Raw genomic sequence first — 24,129 nt, 5'->3', positions numbered from 1 at the left:
GGAGCCAATGACGGGGAGGCTGCGGGTGTTTCCAAGCTGGTGTTCCGGCTGCGGGTAGTCTCCGGGTCCCGCTGGCTCTGAGAACAGGGTAAGCCCCCTCTCCGGGGTCCCTGAGAAACCCGTCTCTAGGGGAGTCAGCCTAGCACCCCTTTTGGTCACAAGCGTAGGGGAGGCCAAGATGATGGGTCTTTGAAAGTCAATTGAGCGGCGCCCGCGTCAAGGTCATGTTCAAGTTTGGGGCGAGAAGTCTTGCCCCGTTATTCTTTCGATCTCTCTGTGGAACCAGAAACCTCGGTAAATTCGCCTCTGGGGCTTCGGAACAGGTGACTGTACGTTAAAAAAAATAAATTCCTCTAGAAGAGGCTTCTTGAGCTTGGCAGAGCTGGCGGGAGGCGGAGGAGGAAGCCCTCCATTCTCAACTTATTTTTTCCTCTGAAATTCCTCTTTACAAATCTATAAAATACTAGACCCACCTGCCTGGAAGCAGTTTGACACACATGCCCGTTGAGAGGGAAACTGCTAGCAGTGGGGCAGCACTTTTTAAAAAGTTACTCTGAAATTGGGTGGAAACCATTTTCTGGTGTTGCCAGTCCCTCTTGATGAGTCAGTAATCCACAAGACAACATTAGGGGTTACGGCCGAATTGTTAGAGGTGTTTTCTTTAAAACTAATTCTTTTTCAAGCGCCCTGAACAAACTTTCAACTAAGATTACCGTAGAACTCTGCCAGAGTGGATGATTTTTTGTCAGTTCTGTGTGATTGTAGAATTCCTTACTTATTAACCATAAATTGTTTTTCAGAGTTTTGGATGTGAAGCCACTGTTCTAGCCCAATTTAGACAAGACTGTTGACACACAGGTTGGAATAGTTCCAATAGCCTACACTGCAAAACGCTTCGGAGCCACAGAATGCCCCTTGTAAAAGTAAGTGACGGCTATGTTAATGTGATTATGTCTAATTTTGATATGTGGATATGTGCGGAAGTGTCAGCATTTTGAGTAACATGGAACTCTCGATGAACAGATAGTTGGGGTCAGTGCCAAACAAAACAAAACTGGAAAAATGCACTTGCTGCTTTCATCGTTTGAAGAACTTGATGAATAAACATTTGCTCACTGTGTACTTCTCTTAACTTTGATGCTGATAATACAGTGTTCTATTCAGGCATTTGTGTTGGTTTCCGTGCGTGCAGCCTTGAAGCTGTGGAGGAAAGGCCTCACTAGACATGCGTTGTTTGTCCCTGCTCTTCTTTCTCAGTGACTTAATCTGAACCAATAGTTCCATGGTGAGGGCGTTTTTATACACCTTTGGGTTCTCTTTAGAGTTCATGGATAATGTACAAGTATCCTTAGTGCATAAGTAAGAGAAATCGGTTTGGGTTCCAGTTCTCAAGCAAATATAGACTCCAGACCTCGGTGTGTGGAGAAGGGAGAGAAGAGAAGAATTTGTAAGAGGAGGAATGATATGTTAGGCAGGTAGTCACGAGAGAGAGCATTGGGGAAAATAACCTCAGAACTGGGAGTCATAACTGGGAAGCCAGATACAGGAATACTTTGGAGATACCATAGCTACCTGAGGATATCAGTATATATATACAGGCGATATTGCGGTTCAGTTCCAGACCACCTTAATAAAGCAAGTATCGCAATACAGTGAGTCGTAATCTTTTTGCTGCTGGAGGGTCGGTCTTGCCTTCAATTTGTAAAAAATGCAACACCTGTGAAGCGCAATAAAGCAAGGTGGAATAAAATGAGGTGTGCCTGTAAATACTGCCGGCTTCTGAAGGAGTTTGGGGCGCTTCAACTTGGACTTGGGATGGGAGCCCAGAGAGTGTAAGCTGCTCCAACTTAGGTAGGGAAAATGCTGGGGCAGATGAACCTTGAGTGGCTAACAAGAAGTACTGTGAGCCAAAGGGTCTCTGAACAGGTGGATCCCTTTTAAATGTCTACTAAAAGATCGCTTGTAGCATTGTAAGTCTTGTGTAATGGCTAAGCATGAACTTTTAGTGTCAAGATTGTCCCACGAGCTGTGAGATCTTGAGCAAGTTAATCAGCCCCTTTCAGCTTCAGTTTCCTCATCTGTTAAAAAAAAAGGGGATAATACCTAGTATCTACTTCACTGGAGTATTGTAAGGATTACATGAGTGTTTAGCATATTGCTTGGCACACAGGAAGAATTCAATGAATGTCACTTATTATCATCATTATAGTTAAATAGGCATAATTGGATATATACATATGTATTTATAAGGAACAGGCCCATCCAAAGAGAATGGGTGAATATATTGCCGTTCAGTTAGAAGCACATGAGATAAAAGGAGGATTCCGTAAGCAGGAACTCCGAAGCTTTCTGTCCCTCTGCTGTCAATTTCCCAACCCTAGGCAACCACCGATCAGCTTTCTGTCATTATAGATTGAGTTATCTGTTCTAGAATTTCATACAACTGGAATGATACAGTGCATACTTTTTAATATTTTGCTCCTTTCAAAATAATGTCTGAGATTCGTCCATGTTATTTGTTTCAGTAGTTTGTTCCTTGTTATTCCTCTGTAATATTCCATTACATGGCTATTTGAACTTTGCTTATCCATTCATCCATCTGTTGATTAACATTTGAGTTGTTTCCAGTTTTGGGCTACTATGTATAAAGTCAAACCATGCAATTCTTTATGTGGACATATATTTTCATATCCCCATTATTTTTAAGTTATCCTCTTAACTTGTACCTAAAATCCTTTCTTTATGACTTCCTTAAGGACCGTCCTCGATCAATTCATTCACATTCTTGCCGCTTCTGTGGCTTCCTAATGGTGCTTTCCTCTCAACCTACCACCATTCTAATTCTATTCTTCAAAAAAAAAAATCAAATCCAATAAATAACCTTCTCTTAGCTGTGATATCCCATTGAAGATAATGTTCAGTAGCTCTGGGTTTTACTGTCAGGCTCTAGTCTATTTCTTTTCTTTTTTTTTTTTTTTTTTGTTGTTGTTGTGGATATGTTTTATTTCTCTTTGGCGTTATCTATGAATACAATTGCTAAGTCATATGGCAACCTAATGTTTAACTTTTTGATGAATTACCTCTAGTCTATTTCTGTTTGCCTACTAGCTCTCTCTACTTAGACATCCTATGTGTACCTCAAATTCAACACCTATGAAACTGTAGCCTGTCTCTTTATGCCTTTCCTCCCCACCTCCCAACCTGTGCTTTCCGATACTCTCTTTGTTGATTAGTGGCACACCATTTACCCAGTCACTTAAGTCAGAAATGTCCTTCCTGCTCCTCCTCCTCCCCTCTCCATTCAGTCACCTGATCCACTTGTAAACCTTTGCCATCATTCCTCCTGTTATTACCCTTTATTATCTCTCATCTTGACCAATAGAATTCTCCAAAGCAGTGCCGTGAAAACGTTAACTCTTTTGCTGCAATGTTCAGATATGTTTTCCTGTGGCTTGCACTATCAACAACAAAGATGTTTTGTATGCTATATCGTGTAACATTTGGTAATAAGTTTTTTATGGTGTCAGTGTCATTAGAGTCTAATTTATCTATACTTACATCTAATTGTTGCCACTTAGTATGTTTTGAGTATTTTTTGCTAAAATTTAATATAATGGTAAATTTATCACCATATAACAAAGGTTTAAAATAAAAATAATGTCATTTATGTACAAAGCAGTTATGTACATAATGTTACTAAATGTACAAAATAGTCAAAATATCAACTTTTTATTTTTTGTGGATTTTTGACGCTGAGAAAAAAAAACTTGAAATCACTTAATGCAGTGAAAGATTTAAGATGCATACATACAGATCACCTGGGGATCTTGTTAAGATGCAGATTTTGGGGCCAGCTGAGTGGCGTGTTGGTTAAGAGCTGGCTTGGGACGCCAGCTCTGAGCAGTAGGACGCTGGTTCGGATCCTACATGAGGGCCAGTGACACTGCGCCCTCTACAGCTAAGATGGTGAACAAAAGCTCGACCTAGAGCTGGTTTGCCATGAGTCGCCAGTGATGGCTTAGGCTGTAGCCCCTGCTGCAGTGGGCTGCCATAAGCTACCGTGTGTGGCCGGCAGCCAGCGTGAGTGGCCAGCAGCCTGTGTGAGCTGCCAAGAGCTGCCGTGAGCGGCTGTCCAGAGGCCAGCGACTGATCTGCCTCACCTGGGAAGAGCGCAATGGTAATACCAATATGGGCCAGTGAAGCAATGCCCTCCACAACTAGACTGAAGAACAAAAGGACAGCAACTTGTCTGTTCCCCTTCCCCAATTCCGCAATAAAATCTTTATAAAAAAGATGCAGATTTTGATTCGGTAGCTCTCGAGTAGGGCCTGTGATTCTGCATTTCTACCCAGCCCCCACATGATGCCCATACTACTGGTCCAGTCTATCTCCACTGTCTCTCTTGGTAATGTCTGGTCCCTTCTGTCTTCACTCTCTGTAATGCCTGGTCTATTCTATCTTAACTCTCTCTCAGTAATGTCATCCAGTCTCGTGACTTTAAATACCATCTATATCAGATGACCCCAAATCTCTAGTCTGGGCCTCTCCCTTGGCGTTGGCTCTGTTCTCCGTTTGTCTACTTAATATCACCATTTGTATATCTAATAGACATCCCAGATTTAACTCCTTTATGAACAACCACTGATCTTCTTCCCCAAACCTACTCCATGGCCATCTTTCTCTTCTCAGTGAAAGGTAACTATTCTTTCAGTTGCATAGGCCAAAAAATCTGGAGTCATCCATAACGCCTCTTTCTCTCACAGTCCATGTCCTATCCATCAGCAAGTGACATTGGCTCTACCTTTATAATATAGCTAAGATGTAACAATTTCTCACCACTTCCACTACTACCATCCTGGTCCAAGTCAGCATCAGCTCCCACCTGCATTATTGGAGTATCTTCCTATCTGGTCTCCTTGTTTTCACCCCTGTTTCCTCCTACATTCTGTCTTCAATTTCATCAGCCAGAGAAATCCTTTAAAATGATGCCAGATCATGTCACTCCTCTGCTCTAAACCCTGCAGTGACTCCCTGTTGCTTGTCTGACTCCATCTGTTGCTACTCCTTTCTTCTGTTAACTCTGCCTCAGCCATTCTGGTCTCTCTGCTGCTGGAACCTGACAGGCACACTCTGTCTCGGGGCTTTTGCACTGTCACCCTTGCTTAGAACATTCTTCAGAAACCTGCATGACTCATTCCCTTGCTTCCTTTAATTCTTTGCTCAGATGTTACTCTGGCCTTTTCTGACCATTGTATCTAGAATTCCCACATTCCTTAGCCTCTTCCCCTGCTTCGTTTTTCTCATTGCCCCATTTTTTAATATACCACATATCGTATGTATTTATTTTTATTATTCTCATCACTAGAATGTAAGCTCCATGTGGATAGGGAATTTTGACAGTTTTGTTTACTGCTTTATTCCCAGCATGTACAGCATGGTTATGCTCAAGAAGTACTTACTGAACCATGATGAGTGACTAAGAATTCATTCGAAAGTGCACTGGTTTATCGTTCCCTGTGTAAACCCCCTAATACACCCCCGTTCCCTATAGGATAAAATCCAAACTTTCTGTATCTCATCTGGTTTGGGGGAGACCCTAAAAACTGTCTTCCGGGGCTGGCTGAGATAGAAAGCAGCAGAAGTCAACCATCAAGTTTTTTTGCCACAGTAAATTTAATGAGTTTAATGCTTGATGTTTTTAGTTTCTCAAACTCTCCTTGACAGTCTCCCATAAGGCTGTTCATATTATGTACATATACCCAACATTTTGCTTATAACTTCAGAGATGTTATAACCCTGAATGAAATCCAGGTCCCAGGTTAGAAACCCCTAAAACAAAGCACCCCCTACTAAATAATTGCTCATCAAAAGTTTCTTCCTCTCTGAGTGAGCATAGGTTATAACAGAGAATTTTGTTAGTCTATGAGGAAGCATTGCTGATTGTAGCTATCTAAATTATGAGGGAGCTAAAAAATAATACAGTTTTAGGATTTTATAACTTTGGAAATTTATAATTTTTACCAAAAAAGCACTCTATTCAAAAGAGTATAATTTATATATTGTAAGGTATCAGTAGCATAAAATACATGTTTCTTAATGAAATTAATTCTGGTAAAACCAGATTTGGTTTTGGAGGAAATGATAAAACCATAAAAGAAAATGAAAATTCAGTTTAATAGGTTAGGGATTATAGTGCTGGTTCAAATTATGCTTTCAACTTAAGCTTATCAGTTAAGAAACAGTTTCATTTTCTGAAGATATGTAAAGAATATTGCATAATTTCAAGATACAACCTTGGTCTTAAGAAGCAAACTGTTGCACTTAGAAACAATTGAAGATTTTCAAATAGCGAAAAGTGGTTGGATTCTGGATATATTTTGAAGGTGGAGCCATTAGGAATTCCTGATGGGGTTTGGAACAAGAAGAAAGGCAGTAAGGATGATTGGAGGTGCTTGGCCTCGGCACCTGGAAGGATGCAGTTGTCATCAGCTGCGATGTCGAAGTAGATTAGGTTTGGGGTGAGTGGGGGGGCAAGATAGAGTTCAGGAAAAAAGTAACTTTGGATAAAAATGCTATCTTGAGATAAGGTGACATTTATCTAATGTGTTAATATTTGGTTAATGAGGTCTAGAGATTGTAAAAGGCTGTGTTATTTTTAAATCATTGCTGGGGTTTTTTGGTTTTTTTCTTTATTAGTTTCAGGTTTACAAAGCAACGTAATAGTTAGACATTTACACCCCTCACAAAGTGATACCCCTCTAACATCATATATAGTGGTGACAATACCATTGACTGTCTTCCTTATGCTGCATTCCACATCCTGTGACTATATATTTATATATGAAATACAGTATGGGAATATAATCAATAATGTTATAAGTCATTCCTGTTAATCATAGTAATAGAGCTATTTCAGGGGATTTCATTGTTAATGTATGCATTACTTGGGTTGCTAATTTCTGAGTTGTAGCGCTATGTCTGGGATGTGGAAGGTGCTAGAAAGTGCCAGTGTGGAAGATGGGTAGTATGTGTGTTAGGTTGCTTCCCCTCCAGCAGGTACCACCAGCACAACGAAGCAGGTGGAAACAGTCATTTTCACTGTGAATGTCTGTGCCTGTCGTAGATGTGTTGGGAGACGTTTATATTGAATTTGTTCCTCCCACCAATGGACAGTGTCTTTTCCTCCAGAAATGAAGTTGTCTCCACTTCCTAAAGCCATTGAGAGTATCTGTGAGTAAGGTCCTACTTAAAATACCTTAGAATCTGTCTGTGAATACACAGAAAAATTAAGAAGACAAAACATCATGTGGGTCAGTTGGTTATTTTCTAGATAACAACTGTAACGATGCAAAAGATTGTTGTAACACAGGGAGGAGATTGTGACAATTTTTGCTGTAAAATTTCCCACTGCCTTTTTAAAGAAGCAATAAATTGACCTTGTTCAAATATACAGTCTGAATCACTGTTCCTTTGAAACTAAACCTGTGTTCATTACTAAGATTTATATTTTCCTTCTTCCTTTTCAATACTTACTTCTATAGCAACTATGCAGCTGGTGCTACTAACCTCATTGAAACAAAAAAGGAGTTTCAGAAAGTCAAAGTACTGATTTTGAAAGTAGTTACTTTAATAGGAGATCTTTATTTGGGTTGAATTTGGTTGTGATGTCAGTCCTGTGATTTTGGTTGAACTGTTTCTTTTTATCCATTGTCAGTACTCGTTAATACTTCGAGGCAGTGTTCTTCCAAAGGACTGGTTTTGATGTGTGTCCTGTTGCAGCTGTGATGCTCAGGTGACCATTTCATGTGGGGATAGCAAGGTAGGCGATGGTCATGTGCTTGCTGGCAGTTGCCAGGTGGCAGTGCTGCTGGGACAGGCTGCGAGGCAGGAGACCAGCAGGGCTCAGATGCCAGCTTCAGGCTGTTAGTTTAGCGTCTGGTCTTGGACAGGTCACACTGCACAGCCAAATTAGTCCCAGGCCTGAGAAAAGCACTGTGGGATGAAGAGTGGGGTCTAATTAAATGGAGTGAAAATAATGTGAGAATGGCTTTTTATATCCCATTCTAACTCTCTTTGCTTTTTCTCTTGCTTTTGCTACTCACTCCTTGTTTTAAGGGGAGCCTGGGTTTCCCCTTGCAATGTAACAGCCCTCGCTGAGCAGTCACTTACCGACTGGTAAGCCTTTGACAAAGAGGAGTTACTTGGGAAGTTTGGGGTTTACCTGTAGAAACCAAGCTGCTCACTGCCAGCACCACAGACAAGTAGTAAAGTTCAGGAGTCGTTTTTTCCTATAGTTGGGAGGAAAAAAGCCCTGTGAGGAATACTCGTCTTTGTGTCGGGACACGTATTTAAAATGCTTTCGCTGCAAGCATTTAAACAAAGGCTCCGACTTAGCAAGAGATGGAAGGTTTGCTGATCATTGTGCCACACCCAGCCCAACAGTTCTGCTGTTGATTAATATCCTCACTTCTTCTTTTTTTAAATTCTAGTCAAGTGGAATTCACCCACAAAAAGAAAAATCTCATGGAACTTTTTTTAACTTTCCCTGGTGAAATGTTTTAATTGTGACATGTGTCTAATTAGGAATTCTTTCTCTCTCCATCTCTAGTTTTAGTGTAAGTAGAAAATACATATCACAGACTAACGGTGTATGGTCTGCAGCCAAGCTTTCTGATGAAGGTGAGCTTTTAGAAAGTCATTGTTTCAAAACCTACACAGTCAGTTGCCAAAACTGTCAACACGACGGTGCAGACTCCTTCACCGAAGGATCCCACACCAAACCCAGAAAACATCCTCCTGAGTGCTTGTGGGACCGGTTCCATCTGAGTCAGCAGCACAGTAAAACCTAAAAGGATGGCAGGACAGCATCAGGTCACCACGTTTCATCATCTCAAAGATACATTCTCAACTGCAAACTTAAGTAGAATGTGTCTCCTCGCTTTCCTGCGGTGGAACAAAAATGCCCCAAATCTAGCCAGCTAACGTTTCCTTTGGTCGTGTTCTTCTCATTGGCAATGCTGGTGATAATAACTGACGATTTCTTGGAATAACTTCCCCATGTTCTCATTTAAACCTTCCAGCAACACAACACAACACAAGGCAGGTATTTTTATCTCCCTTTTATAAATGAGGAGGAGGAGGAGGGCCGGCCAAGTGGCTCAGTTGGTGAAGAGTTCGCTCAAGAGCTCACTCAAGAGTGCAAGCTCTGAGCAACAGCAGTTTGAGTCCTGGCCCGAGCTGAGCTGCTGCTGAGCTGCCAACAGGTGGCAGGATGGCTCAGCTAAATAATAAACAAACAAACAAACAAACGAGGAGGGGGAAGCTCAGAGAGGCTGAAAAACTCCCGTTGTGTGGAGTGGACGTTTGAACCGGCCTCCCCCGGCCCTGAAGCCAGTGCCCCTCACCATGACGTAGCTGCCTCTGGGGAGTCGTGATTTTGTGCGAGACTCTTTTTAGAACAGTGCCCACAGCACTCAGTAATTCGTTTTTCATTTTTCAAACATCTCCACACTTCAGAGCCTGCCTCTTCTGTATCACTTTTTTGACTTCAAGTCGTCAGGGTCCCTGTTTTTCTACCCATATCGTGTCTTGCCTGGTAACTATTGAATGGGCGATTATATCTGCTATTATTAGATTATAACTAGAAAGAATTTTATGACGCCAACACAAAATATTTATATTTAACTTAATTTGGTTTCATATTCAAGTTGTAGAACTAAAGGGTAACTCAGGAAGTTTTAAAAATTTCCTTCACCTGAATTTTAAACATGTCAGTTTTAGTCTGTGAGCTCCTGGAAACAGGAAGCTCTATCTTCTCCATTTTCTTCTAACAGCGTCTGGCACGTAGTAGGCACTTAAAAAGCGCTTGACAGAAAGACTGCACTTACCAATTGTGAAGAAAGTAAAGATGATATTACCAACCAAGTTGGTAAGGAGAGGTTGATTGCAGTATCGAGAAGACCTGGGCCTAGAAATCAATACACTGGGTCACACATTAATTAATTACCTATTAGAAGAAATCCACTCTATAAGCATAATACCAGAAGGCACTGCAACCCTTGCATTCTAATCCTAATTCTGGCACTAGGCTCATTTGGCTCCAGGCAACTCACTTCCCTGAAGAACCTTGGTTCCTTTACCGTGACTATAAATTAATACCGTCTATAGAGAGAAGCTGGCGAGTTTGAATTAGACTGATCACAATGAGTGTCGCAGTTTCCATTTCTTCTGCGTCACTTAAGTGGATCCTCAGTTCTCAGGTTTTTTTTTTTAGACTATCAGCGTTCTTAGAACTGCAATTTCTTATTTTGAATGTATCAAATTGCGTTTGCTTCATCTGCCCAAGGAGGAAGTGATTAACTGACTGGCTTGTTCCGCTAAGACTACTTTCCAACATAGCATCTGAAATCACCTATCAAGTCATAATCTGGTCGAGTGCACCTGTTGCTCTCAGACATTAGCTAATACTACGTTGTTGGGACTGGTCTCTAGGGGACACATAGATCGAAGTATTGGTGCCCTAGTCTCCCATTTAATGGCCTCTTACACAAGAAGGAAAAGTGTTGATTAAAAGTTAAACTCGATCTGCCCCAATGCAGCTATTCTCACTGTATCGAGATTTTTGACTTTTCAAAGAGGTGAAGCAGGTGACTGCCATTGATAACAGGGGCAAGCACATTGGGACAGGCTACAGTTAGACGCAGGACAGGAACCGCAGAGAGCACGTGAATCGTCTCCGCAGGGAAGACGCAGACATGCTGAGCTGCCAGGCGAGGGGTGGGCTGGTGCGAGAACTTACCTTAGCAGAACGTAAAACTGGAGAGCCAGGGTGGTGATCCCAAGCAAGAATACTGTCACTTGGCTGCATGGGACACAGAAAGTTACATTTTACATTACTGTTCAGTGATAAAATGGCTTCGTGAAACCAAATTCTGGTTCTGTTTCCGGATGATGTTACATCACACCACAGAGATTAAGTTTTAAACATAACAAGGATGAATTGAGATCCTCTTAGGGCAAAATTATGTGTAAGAATACTTTAGTAAGAGTATTAGTAAGAGCTACCATTTAATGAGCTCCTACTTTGTAGCAGGTACTGTTTGATACTGGTCTCTGAGGAATCTTTAGAACCTTGGTTCCTTTATCATGACTGTAAATTAATGCTTTAAGGCAATCCATAAGTAATCACATGAGTTCCTAATATTTATAATTAGTAGACAAATGTGTCAAACATTTTATATGCCTTTTTCTCATTTAATAGACACAAATCCTATGAGGTAGGGACTGTGGTTCCCCATTTTATAAATGAGCAAACAGACTCCATTTGTGTCTTTTCCAAGGACAAACACCTAGTAGTAAGTGTAGAACTAGAATTTGAACCAGGCCTGAGGGTCCGAACCACGCCATTAGGCTGTGCTAGCATCTGGATGGAGATCAGATGGTTCCCATTGAGTGTAACTAATAAACTAAAGATTAAACTATCCACCGCCACTTACACAACCAAGTGAAGTCTGCTGTTACTGCTCAAACGTTTTTGAAATTCTTTTGTGATTACATGTATTGGGTCGTCGGAAAAGTCATGACGCATTTTTGCAATGAAAAACATAGAAAAAATACATCATGACTTTTCTGACAACCCAATATATAGTTTTCACGCATATAAGAAAATCTTCCTCATTAGCTAATAGTTCTAGCTAATAGTTCTATCTCTTCACCATAAACTCTGTTAGTCACCTTGATTATTTATTTTATTAATTGGGTTTAGCACAGAATGACTTTTGGGTGTTTGTAGAAGTCAAATTTACCCTCCAAAGACAAAGATTTGTCCACAGTGAAGATACTCAAAACAATAGGCAATTTCAAAATATACCCCCAGACTATTTAAAGCTATGGCACATTGTAAGAACTAGAGTATAGTTACACGCTTAAAGTTATTGTTTTGAAAGGAATAGCATCTTTTTAGAGGTATAAATTCCAGAGATCGTCAAGTCAATCCCATTACTTAAGTCAGCCAACATAGCATCCTGAAATGTGACGAAAACAGCCAAACAATTACTATTCTTTTTGAAAAAGCGAATGTTTTAAAAAGTGGCTTAATGTTTATAAAATGTTTCATTGTTTACAAAGCCTAAGAGGGTCAATGATTTTAAAATTGAAAGTAAAGATCAGTTGAACTACAAGATCGCCTCAGTAAGAAATGAACTTTTGTCACAGTGGGTTAGGGAGGGACACTTACAGCCTGGGCTGATGAGACCTCGGCAGCCAGCAGTGCAAGTGGTAGGCTGTGTGGGCCAGACAGAAGTGGATCATGGTGACACTGGTCCCTGAGCGCCCGCAGCCAGGGAAGGGATCCAGAGCAGTCCTGTTAGAGCTTCCAAACCACTCCACCCACTTGTCACCTGCCTGTCCCCTTCCCTGCGCACACACCCTGCAGGGATGCAGAGCAAGTGCTCTCCCCTGGACGAGACAGAGCTTTGTTTTTTTAAAAGCCACCCTGGGCTATGATAGGCACTCACTGTAACTTAATTCTCCTGTGGCCTTGAGGGTCGAAAGTCTAGTCTGAGCTCGGGTTGGTTGTGTTCACAGTGAATTAATAGAACTGAGCTAGATATCTGAGACAGGTCACGAACGTGACAAGGGAGAAAGCTTTCTTTAAGCTGAGAGATCAGCTTCCCCCAGCCCCTTCCCCAACCCTTCCCCTGGGGAGGACCTGGAAACCTGAGCTCCTCCCCAAGGTCAGGGAGGGGCTCCAAGCTCTTTGTTCCATCCTTCCCTGTACAGCGAGCGGGTCCCTTGGGAATCAGCCCCTCCTGCTATCAGCCTCACTGTTCTTCCAGCTCACAGCTCAGTCTCCCTTGGGGAAGGTACCTGCAACTTGAGATGGGTGGGGCTGGAACTGACACTTGGCTCCAGCGGAACCAGCCCATCACCGTAGCCCTTGAGACCACGCTCAGTAGCTGGCGGGATACCCTAACTTCCCAGTGTGCCCAGAGTACTGTGGGGACGCTGCATTCACCCCCACCCCATAGTACTACAGATACTTTGGGAATTTGGGGGTAGGGATGGGATGGGTGGAACAAGTCCTAAGTGAACCAACCCTGGGAAGATCCTTGGGGTCATAATTGAAAGGTGGGACATTTAAATAATTTTTACTGATGAACTCATTTTTTTAATGCCACGTGGAGCATTTCTGACCCTTGTTCCTTTTTTTCCTATCAACAGTTGACAATAACCCTGTGATCACTACCACTGTGCTTTGTTTGGAGGCCTCAAATATTTATCGAATAAAAGTTTCTTATTTCCATTCCCATTGACTGTACTTAAATTGAGGCACTCAGGACTTTGTAATAGGCCTTCCTATCCTGTTTTGCCCCTTGCAAGACAGTTGGTCCTATCCACGGAGACATTCGACCCATGACATTTGGTCCATGATTCGTTACAGAATACAAACCTTGTTTAAATTGTATGGACATTATTTTTCTTATAACTCATGAGGAACCTTGGGGTTTTGCGTTGATGCTTGGGGTTTCCTCGTCAGGAAGTTCAGCAGGGTTACTCTGAAGTCGATGAGCCATCGCTGTCAATATATATTGACCTGATTATTGGTTTCATATTCCCTCTGCCTGTGAACAGTTTTGGTGATAAAGATTTGATTCTGTCAGTATCATTGTGAAGTTGATGGCTGGTTTGAGTGTGGCCACCAAGAACCTGGGTGATAACTTGTCATGCTTCTGCTGTTCGTCTTTTCACACTTCAAGGACCTTTGGGTGTGGACCAGGTGTCTCTGTGGACGGTTTGGACAGGACCACATGTCCACTAATCATTATGCCACTTCCAGTCAATCTGTTGCCTCACCATCATCAATATTATCACTTTCCTCACAAATAACAGCTACCATTTATTTGAACACTGTGCCAGGCAACATGCTAAGTGCTTTGCCGTGTATTACCTTCAGAATTAATCCTCATAATAACTGAAATTGGTTGTCAGTATTCCTGTTTTACAGATGAGAAAACTTAAAGACAGTCAGGTGATTAGATCAGGATCATATAACCAAATGAGGCTTCTAAACACTCATGTCACATTATTTTTCTAGAACATGGTTTTTCTGGAACCCTGTTGTCACTCAGTTGCTCAGGAACTTTCAAAGGTTCCCATGGCCTAAGGGATTAAAGTTCACATTCCTCAGCTCCTCAGCGAGAAGGGCTCCTTTCCCACCTGCACAGCTCCAGTTTAGCTCCTGTTTTTCTCCTTGGCGAGAGAGCCTAGGAGTCAGGAAGCCTAAATTCAAGCCCTGGTTCTGCCACTCACCAGCTTTGTCCAAGGACAGCATAAAATCTGAACAAAAGTAAGTTGGTCAACCTAGCAGTTGGGTCTGAACACTGGGGCTACAAATAAGTGGTCCTGACACAAAAGGAAGATTGGTTCAGGTCACGTTGCCCAGGGTCATCCAGCACATGTAAGTATTAGAGCTGCGATTTGAGCCCAGGCAGTCTGATTTTAGAGCAGAGGTTCTTAATCATTATGCCACTCGGGCAGGAGATTGGATGGTACGTTTCTGTGGAACCTGATGAGTCCCGGGAAACACCTGTGTTATGGACAGCCAGGCTGCTGTACAATGAAGCCCACTGTGCAAAGCCTTACCTACCCACGCAGAGCTTCCCATCAGCTCTTTTAAAAAGATTTTTATTAAAATATAGTTAACATGCAATATTATATTCGTTTTAGGTGTACACCATAGCTTTTCAACATATAAATATTGAAAAAGTAGTGATCACCATAAGCCCAGCGACAATCTGACATCATCCCACACTATCACAATATTATTATCTATAGTCCCTATGCTGTACATTACATCCCCATGACTTATTTGTTTTATACCTGGAAATTTGGACCTCTTACTCCCCTTTTCCTTCCCCCTCTTTGTATATTTTTCAATTACAGTTGACATTCAATATTGTTTTATATTAATTTCAGGTATACAGCACAGTGGTTAGACATTTATATGATTTAAGAAGTGGTGCCCCTGACTAGTACCCACTTGGCATTGTACATAGTTATTACCATGTTATCGACTATATTCCCTGTGCTTTACTTTATATCCCCTTGACTATTTTGCAAACTACCAATTTGTACTTCTTAACCCCTTCACCTATTTCATGTATCACTCCGATAAATCTAGTATCCATCTGACACATACATAGTTATTACAATATTATTGACTATTCCTTATGCTATATCCTACATCCCTATGACTACTGTGTAACAATCAATTTGTACTTCCTAATCCTCTCCCCTTTTTTAGTCCCCCTCCCATATGTCAACCATCAAAATGTTCTCTGTATGAGTTTGTTTATTCTTTAGATTCCACATATAAATGAAATTACATTGCAGCTTTCTTTGTCTGACATACTCTACTCAGTGCAACACCTTCCAGGTGCATCCATGCTGCTGCAGATGGCAAGAACCCATCCCCTTCCCTGGCTGGAGCAATTTTCCATTGTACATATGTACCATCTCTGTATCCATTCATCCACTGATGGACACCCAGGCTGCCTCCACATCTTGGCCATTGTAAACAGTGGTACAATGAACATATGGATACATAAGGCCCCTCAAAGTAGCATTTTGGGTTTCTTCAGTTAAATACCTAGAAGTGGGATTATTAGGTCCTTCTTTGCCTCTTGTTATAGCATTTGTTTTAAAGTCTTATTTTATAGACTTTAAAATGTCTGTACTTATATTATGGTATAAATATTGCTATCCCAGGTTTTTGTTTGTTTGCTTCCATTTTCTTGAAATATCTTTTCCCCATCCCTTTACTTTGTGTGTGTCTTTTGATCTGAAGTGAGTCTCTTCATATGTAAGAGTCTTGTGTAAGGGTCTTGTTTTCTTATTAATTCAGCCTCCCTATCTTTTGATTGAAGCATTAAATCTATTTACATTTACAGTAATTATTGATAGATATGTAGTTATTGCCATTTTATTTTGTTTTATTTTTTCGTCTTAAAGAAGTCCCTCTAAGATTCCTTGTAGTGCTGGTTTGGTGGTGATGAGCTCCTTTAGCTTTTTCTGGGAAGCTCTTTGTCTGTCCTTTGATTCTAAATGATAGCTTTGCTGGGTAGAGTAATCTTGGTTGTAGGTCCTTGTTTTTCATCACATTGAATATTTTGTGCCAGTCCGTTCTGGCCTGCAAAGTTTCTGTTGAGAAATCAGCTGATAGTCTTATGGGAGTTCCCTTGTAGGTAACTAACTGCTTTTCTCTTGCTGCTTTTTAGATTCTCTCTTTGTCTTTAACCTTTGGCTTTTTAATTATGATGTATCTTGGTGTGGGCCTCTTTGGGTTCATCTGATTTGGGACTCTCTATGCTTCCTGGGCTTATATATCTATTTCCTTCACCAGGTTAGGGAAGTTTTCTGTCATTATTTCTTCAACTAGGTTTTCAATTTCTTGTTCTCTCTATCTTCCTCTAGTACCTCTATGATGTGAATATTGGTAAGCTTGATGTTGTCCCAGAGGCCCTTTAAACTATCTTCATTTTTGGGGTTCTTTTTGCTGTTCTGATTGGGTGTTTTCTGCTACCTTCTAAATTGAATCCTCTGCTTCATCTTATCTACTCTTGATTCTCTCCAATGTATTCTGCATTTCAGTTATTGTATTCTTCATTTCTGACTGGCTCTTTTTATGTTTTCTATCTCCATTTTTATGTATCCAATCTCTTGAAGTTCTCCCTGAGATTATTGAGCATCCATGAACCAGTGTTTTGAACTCTGCATCTGGTAGATTACTTATGTCCATTTTGTTTAGTTCTTTTCCTGGAGCTTTGTTCTGTTCTTTTATTTGGGACATGTTTCTTTGTCTCCCCATTTTGGCGCCTCCCTGTGTTTGTTTCTATGTGTTAGGTAGGGCTGCTATGTCTCCCGGTCTTAGTAAAGTGGCCTTATGTAGTAGGTGTCCTGTGGGACCCAGTGGTGCAGTCTCCCTGGTCACCAGAGCTGGGTGCTCTAGGTGTTTCCCTTGTGTGGATTGTGTGTGCCCTCCTGTAGTTGAGCCTCGGTTGCTGTCTGCACATCAGTAGGAGGGATTGACCTTCAGGATGATTGGTTGTGAGGACTGGCCGTGACTACAGTGGAGGAGCTGTTGTGCAGGGGCTGACCCTACAGAGCAAGATTTGCTTTAGCAGGGCTCTGATGCCTGCCCAGTCTGCCCTTTAAGTGTCGTCCTTGAAGGCGGCTGAGTGATGCTCCACCTTGGTCCAAAGCTGGCCACCGTGAATGCCAGCCCCAGGACCCCCTGGGAGTGGACCCGCTGCAGACCAAGTTCAGCCGCAGCCTGTGCCCTACCTGGAGCCACCTGGCACAAGCCATAAAACAATCCGCAGATGGTCACCAATGCTCTGGGCTTGGAGGTACCTTAAGAGGCCAAGCTGCAAACTGAGGACACTGCCACTAGTGCCAGGCTTAGGACTGCTCAGCCAGAGGTACAGGACATGCTGAAGCCAGATGCTGCTCATTTGAGTTTTGTGAACCTTTGAGAGATTTTTAGGAAAGTCCACAGCATCAGCCAAGGCAGACTGTATACAGAAGCCATTGGAAGTGGCTTGGATGGGCCCACAAGTTGGGTGGGTTGGGGTCTCAGAATCACCAGGGCATGGTGAACGAAGGGTGTTAGCCAGATTGATAGAGACTCACATATGATGTCTGCCTGTGTCTGCATGCCGGGAGCCGGGAAGGCTCAACAAGGGAACAATGGCTTCTGCCAGCTTCTCCATGCAGGATAAAGCTGCCCTTCCAGCCTTCGCCCTGAAGCCAGACAACTCAGTGTTTCCCTGCATGTCCCTGGCACCTTTCGATCTGCTACCCCAGCACTGGAGCTCAGAGTGAGTGAGTCCATCAGCCAGTAAGTCAGTGCATGGATCCTTTAAGAGGATCACCTGGGACTGCAGCCACCCTCTGTTTCACTCAGCAACAGTCTCTGCTGGTTTTCACAGCCAAAATTTATGGGGATTTCACTCCCCGGGACTGGACCCCTGGGATGGGGCTGGGACCTCTTGCTCCTCTGGGCAGCAGTGGGGGGCGGGGTGGAGGGGACAGAATCTCCACAGCCAAGATATCCCTCCTGATTTTTAATGGTCACATGCAGGTGTGGGACCAACCCATTCCACATCTCTGCCCCTCTTATCAGTCTCAAGGTGGCTTCTTCTGTATGTCCTTAGTTGTAGGGCTTTAGTTCAGCAAGATTTCAGGCGATTCTCAATGTTCTGTAGTCTAGTTGTAATTTTGATGTGGTCGTGAGATGAGGGAAGCACAGCGTTGACCTACTGCGCCATCTTGACCCATGATCGTCTCAGAGTTTCTTATTGCTCCTGCATTGGTTTCTGTCCTCCCCTCCTCCTGTTCTTGCCCCCACTGCAAAGCTTTTCTCCCTATCAGCTCCTTTTGAAGGAAATTTAAAATACAGCATTAATATTGGTGGAGAGATAAGAAGATGTTTTGGTGGAACAAAAACAGAATACCATGAAAAAGGAACACTCAGAGGACAAAGGTCTTCGTATAGAAGAGTATAATAGCAGAAATGAAAAGCTCAGTAGATGGATTGGAGGATGAAGTTGAGGATATCTAGAAATTAGAGCATGAGGTAGAAAACAGAAGAGAAATGATACGAAAATGGGGAGACCAGTCCAGGTGCCTCAGCTCTAAATAATAGGCATTTCCAAAGCGAACAGAGAAGGTGGAAGACAGAAAATCGTGAGTGAAATAGTTCATGGGCATTTTTCAGAACTGAAGGTTATGACTTTTGAGATTGTAAGGGATTGCTCAGTGCCCAGCACAATGGATGAACACAGAGCCACACTAAAGGACATCATTGTAAAATTTTATAGTACTGGGGCCAAAGAAAAGATCTTACAAGCTTCAAGGCAGGAAGAAAAATAACAAGTTATGTTCAAAGGATTTCTCACTATTCGCACTGCAATCTAGAAACAGTGCCTTCAAAATCCTGGGAGAAGATGATATTCTACCCAGACTAAATAAACTTCCACATACATATATGGAAGTTTGGGAGAGGATACTGAGGGTATATGAGAGCTAATCCTCGTAGATCATAAGAGAAAGTAAATAGGCACTGTTTACACTGGATTAATTAAGAAATCGCATTAAAAGCACATAATATGGTAGACTACCAAAAGAAATAGCTGAAAAAACTAAAAGCGGTTGCGTTTAGGGAACTGGATGAAAGGGTTGGTGAGCAGGATTTGGTCGATGATTGCTGGTTTTCATTATGGACCTTTTGTTACCCTCTGATTTCTGAGTCTATCTACATGAATACATTTAACAAAAGTTTTAGATCTGATGCCTTACATTACTTTGTTAGGTTTATGGAAAGTCAAATGGAATAATTTATATGAAAAAGGTTTGTAAATTGTAAACTATTGTTCAGTGGAAAGTGATAATATGATCATATTGACTTAGAGGCAGAATACTGTTTCGACGGGCAGGTTGTTGAGTTGCATTTGGTAGATGTTACTGTCGTTTATCAGTTAACTGCTGCCGTAACAGTGCAGTCACACAACTTCAGCGGTCATCTTTGCTCATGAGTCCAGGGTCAGCTGTGGGTTTGATAACCTGAGCTGGCTCAGCTGATCTCACCTGGGGTTGGCCTTGTGTCTGAGCCAAGTAGTGCTTTGGCTGGTTGAGGGTGGCCTCTGCCACATAGCTGGTGGCTGGCTGGCTATCAGGAGCACCAGCTCTCTTCCACGTGTTCTGTCACCCTCCAGCCCACTGCCTGGCTGGGCCTGGTTTTATCCAAAGGAAAGTGGGCATGTACAAAGCCTCAAAGACCTAGGCTCACGACTGGCACAGTCACATCTGCCGCATTCTTTTGGCCAAAGCAAATCACAAAGTAGGGTTGGCACTGCACATGCACATTGAAAAGGACGGGTGGACAAATGGGCCATTTTTGCAATTCATCCAGCATAATCATTGAAGCTAAATATTTTTTTATCTGTATTTGAAATAAGAACACAGAAGGACACTGAAAGACCTATAACTGAACTCATTTTCTTTTTCTTTTGTAGACAGCAAGGGAGGGGTCAGACCAACAACTTGAAACTCTTAGCATGGAAAATTCCGAGAAGACAGACGTGGTTCTCCTTGCTTGTGGTTCCTTTAATCCTATTACCAACATGCACCTCAGGTTGTTTGAGCTGGCCAAGGACTACATGAACGGAACCGGTAGGAACAGTCACCAAAGCAAGGATGGGGTTCAGAACACACTACCCCCAAATAAGGGCACCTTGGCATATTGGACATTTTAAGCTGAGGGAGTTGGAGGAAATGGCAGAATCAGGAAGATTCCTCTGACCTCCTCCCCACCCTTCTCCCCTGAAGCTGGTCATAAAACTCTTAAGTAAGAGGTGCCCTCTGTACCCAGAGGAAAGGAGCACCCTAATCTCTTAAGACAAGGGTGCCAAGAGGAATCCGAACAAATGGGTCTGGTTCAAGTCCCCCTTATTTATTACACTTACTGCATGGTCTTTGCCCCGTCACGTTTCTCCACTACTGTCCACTCTTCCTTTATCAGACATAGCATTACATTACTCAGGTTTAACTGTCGCCTTATGAAGGCTGCTGTGTCCTGTAAACCTTACATTAAATAAATGTGTATGCTTTTTTCCTATTAATCTGTCTTAGTTTAATTTTCAGATCCAGCCAGGGACTCTTCAGAAGGTCGAGGAAAACTTTTTCCTTCCCTACATTCACAAGATTTATTTTGTCGTGTTACATAAGTGATCATACTATATTCTAGTATGGATAGACAGAAGGATGGGTGCTCAGACTCACTAATAATCCTAATAATACGGGAACTAAAACAAAAAATGAGCTATATTTTGCCCATTACATGAACAAAATTTTAAAAAATTAATAGTGTTAAGTACCGGAGATTGGAGAGAAATGAGCTCTTATTTACACTCTAGGTGGACAATACAAATTGATTAAGGCTTTGTACAAGGCAGTTCGGCAATATTAATCAATTTACACTGTGTAGGGGGCTACGGGGTCAGTATTTAATGGGGACAGAGTTTCAGGTCGGGAGTGACGAAGTCCTGGAGACGGATGGTGGTGGTGGTTGCACAACAAAGTGTATGTACTTAATGCCATTGAATTGTATTCTTCAAATGATCAATTTTTTTTTTCTTTAGGGTTAGGGTTAGGGACCCAAATGATCAATTTTATGTTATGTCTTATTTACCACAATGATGAATGAATGAACCTGAATCCCTGTTTAAAAAAAGGAGGGGGGGAATCTTTATTTTTACAATCATATTGATGATAACATTTCCTGTGAATAAAATCTAATTTGTTATACCTCATATCAAATCTAACTCTTTATGCAGGAAAATACAGAGTTATCAAAGGCATAATTTCTCCTGTCTGCGATGCGTATAAGAAGAAAGGACTCATCTCTGCCCATCACCGCATTATCATGGCGGAACTTGCCACCAAGAATTCAGAATGGGTGGAGGTGGACACATGGGAAAGCCTTCAGAAGGACTGGGTAGAGACCGCCAAGGTGCTAAGGTATTTATGGTGAAGTCAGCTTTGTCAGCTCCCTGAAAACGGGGTGGGGGCTTCCTTGGCTCTTCACCGCGTTTCAGTGCTGCCTGTGTCTGTGAACATACAGGTTCACAAAACCATCCCTAGAGTTGCAAAGGCCTAGGCTGTGCCATTCCTGTGGGAGGTTATTACACTGTCGTGGAGCACAGCGGCGGGACATGGGGGCTCCGTAGCCTTTCTGTCTTTCATTGTGCTTTGAGGTGTTCACATGCTTGTTACCATGCATATCTCTGATAGGGAATGTATACATAAAGAAGTCTGCCTGGGCTGTCTGTGGCCCAGGTGAGGCAGGCAAAGTTGTAAGATGATGTCATTGTCATCCATCTTCGGTATAAAAGAGAGGCAGGTAATTTAAAGGAGAGAGGCTGTAATGCTTGATAGTGGACAGACCTATTTTTGTGTGCTGCTTCCGTGACAGCATTTGGACGTTGTCACAAATCTCTGTGTTCATGCCTTTGAGACAGGTCCAAGAGTTCAGAAACCGGAGTGAGTAATATCAAGTTTTGACTTAGTATTGTCTTAAGTATAAAATAAAAGTGCTTTCTGGAAAAGCTTTCTGTCTAAAATACGTTTTTAGAGTTCTGAACCTTGTGGTTCTGACCGTATCAGTTAGGGTTCAAATAAGAAACAGAAACCACTCTGAGTATTTGAAGCGGAAAGGGACTTAGGTGCTTATGCAAATATGTTAAAGGGGAAGGAGGAATGAGAGCCAGCGCTTGTTCAAGGTCGTGCCTCCTTAGCTGCAGTCGGAGTCCAGGAAACGGGTCCTGCCTCTGCTGCCACCATTGCTGCCACCGACCCGTTCCAGTCTCCTGAAGTTGGTGACCGGACAAAGGAATATAGAGTCTGGCCACCACGCTCATGTTGTACAATTACTGGTCAGGCCTCACAGCTGCAGACAGATGGCCTCTGCCTCCCTCCTTCCTTCCAAACCTCTCACTAGTGAATCCCCTCAGCAGTCTCACTCGCATCCAGGACCGTTCCGAGGACCTCTGGGAAGTGTGTTTAGGGTAGAATTGGACACGAGCCAGCAGACGATATCTAGCACAGAGACTTATCAAGAGGACTTAACTGTTCAGGCATGGCAGGAAGAAGAGTCTCCTGTCAGACACCAGGCTCCTATGTCCTCACCTTCCCCAACACTCTCTGGCTTCATGGTCATCTGTCCATTTCATATTCAACTCAGCTATTCAAGAGGGAAAGGATTTAGAGGCACGGAGGACCCAGAATTGGCACCCACGAGGGTAGCTCATGTCACTTCATTTACTTTGCAGTTATGAAGCAGTGGGCATCCTGATCATTTGACCAGCCCAGAATAAAAGCATACCAGATCCTGCGTGCGGCCCCTCTTTAGGCCTCAGGCTCTGCCCCCCCCACACTCCCCCTAGGACCTTATCCTTGGCATTGTGGTTATCCAGTACCAGGTCAAGCCATACTCTTCCGTGGTCCAGAGTGGGGGCTCTGGAACCAGACTGCTGAGGTTCAAATCCTGGCTGTTTCTTACAAGCTAAATGACCTTGGGCAAATTAGCATCCTCTCTCAATGGGGATAATAAACAATTCTGATGGAAAGGTGGCAATAATGTAGTTGCTTTATAATACCCAAATATTCACTCTCTCAGGTTAGTGAATGCCTCCCATGTCCAGGGACTCTGCTAGGAGCTGTAGTTGGCACTCTAAGCCTTCACTTCCTTTCCACTATGGGGATAATAATATTTATGACATGGGCTATTGAGAACATTTAATCACATAAATGCAAAAGATTTAATGTAGTACCTGGCCCGTAATAAATCATTAATGTTAACACTTGTTGTTATGACACAGATACATAAAGCTTAGAATAGTAGTAGCTACCATCTGTTGTGTTCCCGGGATTTTCCTTGCTTTCCGTTCCCAGTAGTCAGGACCCAGGACTGCAGTGCACTGGCCAGCGTCAGGACCCAGGACTGCAGTGCACTGGCCAGTGTCCGTTCTGACCCAGCAGGACTGTGTCCTGTCAGCAGCCATTCCACCTGGTTGGGTAGCGTGTGTACCTGTGGTTAAATGTTTTTTATATCACCCCACCTTTAACATTGGCTGCTTTTAAGCATCTCCAGAGGGACAATTTTTTAGTTGAGCATTGTGAGAAAGAAGAATGTTCTGTTGCTTTGTTGTTTTATAGATACCATCAAAAGAAACTGGAGGCTAGTAGTTATTATCACCAGCAGGACTCACCTGTGCTGGAAAGGCCTGGACGGAAGAGGAAGTGGACAGAATATAGTCAGAAAAAATACCCAGAGCAAAAAACAAAAGGTCTGTATGCTTTACAAGGACTCACTGACCAGTGTTGATAAGGTTCTAGCACTGAGCAAGCCCCCTTTGTGTTTTTTATTTTCTGTTCAGTGTGTGTGGGTGCCTGTGAAATACCCCTCGCGAGTTTTATGATGGGAGGGAGGGAGGGAAAAAGGGAGGGAGGGAGGGAGGGAGGAAGGAAGGAAGGAAGGAAGGAAGGAAGGAAGGAAGGAAGGAAGGAAGG

At 42.6% G+C, this 24,129-nt stretch overlaps 1 protein-coding gene and 1 long non-coding RNA gene across 5 annotated transcripts in view; one reads left to right on the top strand and one right to left on the bottom strand.

The window, feature by feature from the left end:
* Window positions 1-24,129, top strand: part of NMNAT1 (nicotinamide nucleotide adenylyltransferase 1) — a 26,284-nt gene continuing 2,155 nt past the window's right edge. Inside the window, exons 1-5 of one of the 4 annotated variants that reach the window (XM_019639795.1) lie at window positions 1-88; window positions 801-923; window positions 20,076-20,232; window positions 21,396-21,579; window positions 23,776-23,906. In XM_019639795.1, coding sequence (XP_019495340.1) covers window positions 909-923; window positions 20,076-20,232; window positions 21,396-21,579; window positions 23,776-23,906 — 487 coding nt within the window. In that variant the 5' untranslated portion in view covers window positions 1-88; window positions 801-908. Of the gene's footprint in view, window positions 330-800; window positions 924-20,075; window positions 20,233-21,395; window positions 21,580-23,775; window positions 23,907-24,129 lie in introns of all 4 variants that reach the window. The other 3 variants (XM_019639796.1, XM_019639794.1, XM_019639797.1) reach the window with 3 other exon arrangements.
* LOC109381282 (uncharacterized) lies at window positions 7,656-8,836 on the bottom strand. Its single transcript, XR_002123680.1, has 3 exons — window positions 8,715-8,836; window positions 8,222-8,288; window positions 7,656-7,992 (listed from the first exon to the last, which is right to left on the bottom strand). It is a non-coding gene; the product is annotated as an uncharacterized LOC109381282 (long non-coding RNA).

This window comes from Hipposideros armiger, unplaced genomic scaffold (assembly GCF_001890085.2).
Source record: "Hipposideros armiger isolate ML-2016 unplaced genomic scaffold, ASM189008v1 scaffold_46, whole genome shotgun sequence".
NCBI lineage: Eukaryota > Metazoa > Chordata > Mammalia > Chiroptera > Hipposideridae > Hipposideros > Hipposideros armiger.
Note: the sequence above shows the minus strand (reverse complement) of the source record. Positions and strands in the feature narration are given on the sequence as shown.